General features: G+C 36.9%; 1 protein-coding gene across 2 annotated transcripts; it reads left to right on the top strand.

The window, feature by feature from the left end:
• Positions 1-453: 453 nt before the first annotated feature.
• LOC131740158 (uncharacterized protein C10orf82 homolog) lies at positions 454-7,295 on the top strand. Of its 2 annotated transcripts, none has more exons than XM_059035280.1 (6): positions 454-668; positions 2,489-2,597; positions 2,955-3,176; positions 4,030-4,207; positions 5,088-5,179; positions 6,169-7,295. In XM_059035280.1, exons 2-6 carry the CDS (start codon positions 2,516-2,518, stop codon positions 6,300-6,302), a joined length of 708 nt encoding a protein of 235 aa, XP_058891263.1. In that variant the 5' UTR covers positions 454-668; positions 2,489-2,515; the 3' UTR covers positions 6,303-7,295. The 2 variants fall into 2 exon arrangements, with proteins under 2 accessions (XP_058891263.1, XP_058891264.1); XM_059035281.1 differs by having other exon boundaries at positions 454-631.
• The last annotated feature ends 86 nt before the right edge of the window (positions 7,296-7,381 follow it).

The following is a 7,381-nucleotide window of genomic DNA, read 5'->3' on the forward strand; positions in this document are numbered from 1 at the left end:
TAAACTGGATTTCCTAATGTAAGAAACGTTTGTTTATTTATTTATGTATTTATTTAAACAAAATATTTGGAGCTTGTTTTACTTCATGTAATAAATAGTTGATGAAAAGTTGCAATTGCAAAACAAAAACAAGATATATCATTTGTAGTATCCATGACATGTATTAGATACGTAGATATACAATGTAGTTATTTATCACTGGTTTTGAGATTGATACAAAAATATATACGCATGTATCATCTTTAATGTACACGGGATATTGCCTTCGTTACAAATATCACTACGGAGATACCTGCAACTGAGAAACTGCGCCAGGTAAGTGTATTATTAGTGCATGTGTGAGTCACTGAAACAGATAACAAAGAACAGTGCAATTAAGGTGTAATGTAAAACACGTGTTAAATCTTAATAAGGGTTATCTAGAAAGCAATAGGTTTCCTAAGTAGAGCAAAACCAAGACTGGGACATAATGTAGCAACAAACAAACAAAAAGACAATTTAATGCCTACGGTATTTATTAACAATGGATTATTTGTGACGTTGGTTCCAAATTAGATCCATGTGTATTCTGAAGAGATGACGTGCACTCTAACATCACCGGAATAGTTGACAGCGTTTGTCTTTATCTGTGGTAGGCCTGCCGTTATGTTTAGTATTGACTGAAAACGGTAATACAATATAATTTCCTAATTCAATGATCTCGGTGCTGTATGTGTCTTTACTTAGCAGTTTTAAATGGAATTAAGACTGAGTGGCATATTTCTAAGCATCATTTCAAATGCTATTTTAGTTTTTAACCTCTTCTTGATGTCAAGCACTTGAAATACTAAGTAGGATTATAGGAGCAATACATTGGCATGGTAACTGGTTGGTGTTGTTTAACATACTATAGGTATTGCAAAACTGGTTGGAAATGGGTAGTAAGAGAAGTTTCTGATGTTATAAAATGCATATTTATATGAGGACATATTTAAATTAAATGAGGATATCTATATTATTACAAAAGCATTTATTGAAGCTTTGAAATGCTAACATAATATCATATAAATATTGGTTTGAAAACTCACCCCAAAAAACAGTTGCCTACCTATGATCTCTTTTAACAGGATTAACTGAATATACGCTATCAACTTTAATATGACCTGTCTTTAATACTGGTTGGGCCATCATTTTGGTTTGCTCAGTCTTTAACTGATGAGTCATAGACTCCACAAGGTGCTGGAAGGTGTCCCTCATCATGCAGTCATTAATATTTCACACAATGGGTGCAGAGAGGTAGACAAAGGCGGTTAAAAATTAACTACTTTTTAAAACCACAAAGGTCTCTTCAGGTTAGAGATTAAGCCACACCACACCCTTCTGTCTAAGAAAATGGACCCCAGCCTGTTTTCTTACCAGTATTTACAATTCACAACAGCAGCAATTCAGTAGGTCTGTTTATACGGCAGGTGTTGAAAGATTTAGTACTGAGTTGATTCCACAGTCACTTGATTGATCAACTGTACAGTTTCCATCCACTGCACAGGTTTCATCTATAGCACACAATGTATTCATTCAGCACTAAGGTGCAAGCTTTAAGTTTGTTTAATATTTGCGCTGTTTTTATTCTGTTGAATCATCATTTTCCCCAGTGAAGGGCATGTTTTTGAATATATCTGAAGATCCACTTATCCAATTGCCATGAAACTTGGAATTAATATTGTTTAGCATGAGCATATTATTGAGAACAACAGATTCTCAATAATATGCTGACTGTACATTTAAGATTTTTGCATACATCTGGAGAATTGCTTACCTCATCAAAATGTTTTTTTTTTTTTTTTTGAGACAACCAAAACTATTTAGCCTAAAACTAAAATGTGTTTGGGAGACTTGATCAGAGTTTTAAAATCCTACAAGGAGTTGACAAAGTTAACCCTAGTCACTACCAGAAGCACAGCACAGAAAGCAGGACTAGAGGACAGTTGGAAAATGAGTAGAGACAGACTCGGGTGACAGCGTAGAGCAGGGTTTCCCAATCCTGGTCCTCAGGGACTCCTGTGTCTGCTGGTTTTCATTCCAACTGAGTTCTCAATTACTTAATCAGACCCTTAATTGAGCTAATAATGTGCTTAATTACACCTGTTTAATTGTTCTCAGCTCCTACAAAGTTTCAGATTTCAAGTTACTTATAAACTTTTATCGTTAACTTGAAATCACCAACTGTTTAAAAACTGAAAACAATTTAAAGGTCCAATTAAGCTAATTAATAGTTCAATTAAGGGTTCAATTAAGTAATTGAGAACTCAGTTGGAATGAAAACCAGAAGACACAGGAGTCCCCCAGGACCAGGATTGGGAAACCCTGGGGTAGAAGACTTTTTTTTATTTTACACAGTGCGAGTTTATGAAATTTGGTTATTTTTTATATACCATCTGATCCTATGCTATGCTAAGTTTGGAGCAGTCAAATAATGTAACCATTTTTTTGACTGTGTTGTTCTCCTCAGTCACAGTCTTGTCTGCCGTTATTACAAATGGAAGTCCTACAGCTCTTGAAACAGAACCCAAGATATGTGGGGCAGTATAGAGCCAATACTCTAAAACCTGGATACACAGGTACAGTATTAGTAGTATTATTAGTAGTATTATTATTATTTATTTTAGGCTTGGCCACAGTTCTGGTGTCAAATCATTTCTTTCTCTGTTCATCTGTTTTTCTTCTTAAAATCTCCACCCTATTTCCTATTAATACTTATTGATAATGCCTGCTCTTTTGGTTTCTTGAGATCTCTTCCCTCCTCAGAGTTTGTATCCCCTGCAGTAAAACAATACCATGACATGCAGTTTTATTCAAGGATATTAAAGGAGGCACTAGCTGAAAAGTCTGTCTACCTCACTTTTTTTGTCTTCGAATTTAGCGAGTTTTGGCTTAATGCATGAATGGTTTTTAATCTTCTCTCGATTTTCTCGTAGGCTTTATTCCTCAGCGGGCGTATAGGTGTGGGTCCACTTATGGAAATGATGCTGCAGAATGTATGCATGCTTTTTGTGAAACCAATAAAAAGGTGATTCTGAAGAATGCAGAACTGCGCCTTCAAATCACATCCTCACCCAAGCTGAAGCCAATTGTTTCTGACCAAGAGGTGACACGGGCTATACACAATTACTGTGAACGGCGTGAATTTTCTTTGAAAGGTAAATACCGGTATGAGAAATATTTCTGCTCATTTTCTACACCAATTTGGAACATTTACTTTCCTATTCTCAAATTTAATTATTCATGAATTACAGCAGATAATAACACTCCTCCAGATTTAACTCCAGTTTTACCACTGGAACGTGAAGAATGTATTTTAATAAAATTTCTTAATTTTTCTTTTTTTTTTTACTGTTTCTTAACCATGGATGGCTGTCATCATTCTGAGTGGCTTTATTGCAGTTGCTCAAATATCATGTGTTTTTTTTAAGGTGCTTTAACAATTTCAATGCTCCTCTGTTCTACTGTCCTGCATTAAAAATATGTAATGTAAACTAGATTAGCCAAAGTGTCTTGATATGTGTATGCGCCAGCACCATCTGGTGCACAGCAGGGTTTTGCTAGTAAAAAGAAACTCATTTCAAGGTTCCATACAGTATATCTGTGGCAGTTAACTAGAACCAAAGAGCATCTGAATGCATAAAAAAAAGACTATTTGAAGCTACTTACTCTTTAAATATGAGAATGCCGAGCTTCACAGTATGGCTCTTTTGAAGTATCCCATTCAGGGTTTTGAAATGGTTTTGAAAAGACTGCAAGGACAATCTTTAGTCTTCTGTAATAACAAGTACCGTCTAAATCTAGCAACATCTGTAATGACCAGAAAACTGCTGTCATAGTGTAGTAGCTTCTATTTATTTTACTTCAGTGATATGTAGTAATTGGTATGGCTCTGTTAGCCAAAACGGTTGCACTGCTCTGATTTATATAGTATCCATTTAATAATAAATACATAAATGAATGGCTAAAAGGAGGTGAAAGTTAAGAGCACATTTTCCTATCTGTTTTCAGTGTCTGAGAAAGAGATGCTAGAGCCCCCGAAGATCGGCTGGACAGGTTACATCCCGAAATCGAAAGTCACAGAGTTGGGTTTGGGTGATTGCTACCACATCATGACTGGAAAATGCTTCGAGGCTTTCAAGACTTCCATCTCTGGGGACCCGCAGGCCTCTTCCAGGCCTCTGAACAAGTAAGTCATGGAGCATGGAACTGTCTCCAGTACACTGACATGAGCACTGTGCATGGAGCTCTCTGTACTACATGGAGATGAGCACTGTGCATGGAGCTCTCTCCAGTACACTGACATGAGCATTGTGCATGGAGCTCTCTGTAATATACAGAGATGAGCACTGTGCATGGAGCTCTCTCCAGTACACTGACATGAGCACTGTGCATAGAGCTCTCTCCAGTACACTGACATGAGCACTAAGATATTCAGATATTATTCCTGTGGTATTCAGTCGTAATTCATAATGAATTTGTGGACATTATTTTAAAGTGTTACCAAATTAAAAATGTAAAAACAAAAAGTATCTATAACATTTAAAACCAGAAGGAAAAAAGATCCCAGGCCATCAGTGTGGTCCAGTGGTTAAAGTCTAGGGCTTGTAACCAGAAGGTCACCGGTTCAAATCCCGCCTCTGCCACTGACTCATTGTATGACCCTGAGCAAATCACTTAACCTCCTTGTGCTCCATCCTGCAGATGTGATGTTAAATCAGTGTCCTATTGTAAGTGACTCTGCGTATAATGCACAGTTCACAGCCTACCTCTGTAAAGCGCTTTGTGATGGTGGTCCACTATGAAAGGTGCTATATAAAAATAAAGTTGTTATTATTATTATTATTATTATTATTATTATTATTATTATTATTATTATCACACATTGTAGCACAAATCTGTGTTTAAAAAAAGCCTGGTGCTAAATTCTCAGGGTGTTGAGGTCAGGACTGACTCACTGTTGCTTGCAGAGCTGTGAGGGGAAGCCCACTCAGGGCCCACTGGCACCATGCCTGACTATAGTCAGTGTCATCACCCCTAAACATGTATATATGTTGTGTGTTTCAAAGGAATGATTTCATAGTCCATGTATCAGAGGGCCCAGAAAAAAGACTTTACAGACCTGAAGGGATGTTGCCTCATTACACTGGATACATACCACGTAAGTTCAGTAGTTTTCTCGTATTGACTTGCAACTTTAAAGCGAACACAGTCTGTTTGGATGTTTTGTACACAGTATACTGTTAGTATAGTCTTTACTACTGTTTCACTGAGTAGACAGTCAAACAGTAGTTTTGCCAGGACCCCCTTGAAATGAGATGTATATCTCAAGGGTTCTATCCTGGTTAAATAAATACATTTGAATTCATTTTGAATTTGTAGACTCGAGAAAGGTTAGGACCTTGCTGACCAAACAAATACACTTAAAGGAACCGCAGGACCAATTTTGTATTACTTGTTTATAAGAGTGATATTCAGAATAATATGTATTATCTCCTTCAGCCACTGTGTGTGTTAATGTACCATGTTTAGTTTCCTATCTATTCTACAGTTTTTAATTAAATTATGTATTTTTTTCTGTAAGTCTTGCCAGGGCAACTTCTTGTACCCGATAGAGTTCACATAAACAGTTTCAAAATTCTAAAATGTAAATAAAAAATTGTAGTGGATTTGCACACATACACACCCTCAGTAGTTCTATGTGAAGCCATAATGCCACACAGTCTCCCTGTTTATGCAGACACGCAGTGTTTTTGGCAAGGGTTTTGGTTTCCCCTCTCAATCTTTTGCCGGTTTAATGAAAGTTTCTTCGAACGCTCTTTGGTGGCACCAAGTGAACACCTCCAGTACTCTGTATTGCTAGGAGTACAAAAGGAACCTGTTGGTGTAGCCTATGCAATAGGAAGAATACGTTCTGACCTTATTTATCTTACTTATGGACTGAAATTATTTTGTTTTAATCAATGTATTCCTAGTAAAGGTAATTGCAACATTTGTTTAATGAAAATGAATTCCTATAAATAATTACTTTTTTGTATTCAACACTACAACGCCCAACACTTGTTGTATAATTAGAAGTGTTCATATTGTAACTGTAACTGTTAGATGCCGAAGTATATTCAAAGTAAATGTTTGTTTTTTTTATTGCAGATCAACCTTTCACCATAGGAAAGACCTATGGAAATATGTGCCGCAGTGCTTCAGTGTGTTTCCACCAGGACAATTCCTATGGACAATACACAAGAAAAAAACAGGCTTTACATTCAAAGCCCACTTCTGCATAGCATGCAACGCGACCCAGGCAAGAGTACTCTCAACCTCAATAGAAGAGAAAACTGCTTCCGAATATTACTGTGGATGTACCTATTGCATATGCTTGTAGATATACCTGGATAATGAATGTTATAGTGCAAAACTTGAGTGGTATGTTAATGCTATGTTTTAGGATTGGAAAATCCATTAACCAAGATCCTTAGTCACAAAAATAGTAAAAAGAATACTATTGGTTATTATATCAGGTGGAGGATATTTTTTTTTTGTATTTTTGCAGGCTATGCAATTAAAAAGGAATTTTTTGTATGTGTTTATTTGATCTTTTGAACAGCCGTAACTTTTTTTTTCAGCATTAAATCTTCTGAAGCTAAAATTCAACTAAAGATACAAATATAAAATGCGGAGAAATGGTCACTTTGCTAGCAACATGTCGTGTATGAAAATAGAAAATTAGAGCTATTGCAGCCTTGTAATGCTTGTGTTTATTCCAGAGAACAAGCATGTTTGTGTTTGCCACACATTGAAACCCATTGCATTTTTAAAATAACAACTCAATCTTGCATTGTATAGAACTGCATTGACTAGTTTCACAGCGAGCCTGGCTGAGGGGCAGCCGTTCATAAAAACCCAAAACTAATTTGCACAGAGCAATATAAATAGACACGTACCCGAGGGGACGTGTGTAGAAGTACGGGGAACCCTGGCCAACCCCGGCGTATAGGCATAGCCGAGTGTAGGACGGAGACCCGTGCTGACCGGCTTAGCGGCAGTGGGGGCACTGCATAAGCAGCACTTTTGTTTGTAGTTTTATTACTGTGTTTTATTTTCCCTTTTTCTTTCGCCTTCTGTTTTCATTATTATTTTTGAGCACTTGAAGGTGCACGGACTGGGATACCTGTGTTGGTAACCCCGTGGTTCTGGATTACTGTCGGCAGTATCCAGACCATGGACAACAGCGCCCTCTGCGGGCTAAACTAAATAAAATAATAAATAAGGAAAATAAATAAATCTGGGCACCTGTGTGGTGGTTACAAATAAAACCTTCTGTCTCCTGTGTCAGTGAATACCCCCACCCTTCCACACATAATAA

The sequence above is a fragment of the Acipenser ruthenus genome, chromosome 13 (assembly GCF_902713425.1).
Source record: "Acipenser ruthenus chromosome 13, fAciRut3.2 maternal haplotype, whole genome shotgun sequence".
NCBI classification, from domain to species: domain Eukaryota; kingdom Metazoa; phylum Chordata; class Actinopteri; order Acipenseriformes; family Acipenseridae; genus Acipenser; species Acipenser ruthenus.

Excerpts from the sequence above, each read along its gene's own strand:
- LOC131740158 (XM_059035280.1), top strand. The coding sequence starts at position 2,516 with ATGGAAGTCCTACAGCTCTTGAAACAGAACCCAAGATATGTGGGGCAG. Across the intron at positions 2,598-2,954 it reads TCTAAAACCTGGATACACAG|GCTTTATTCCTCAGCGGGCG; the intron begins GTACAGTATTAG and ends ATTTTCTCGTAG. Across the intron at positions 5,180-6,168 it reads TTACACTGGATACATACCAC|ATCAACCTTTCACCATAGGA; the intron begins GTAAGTTCAGTA and ends TTTTTATTGCAG.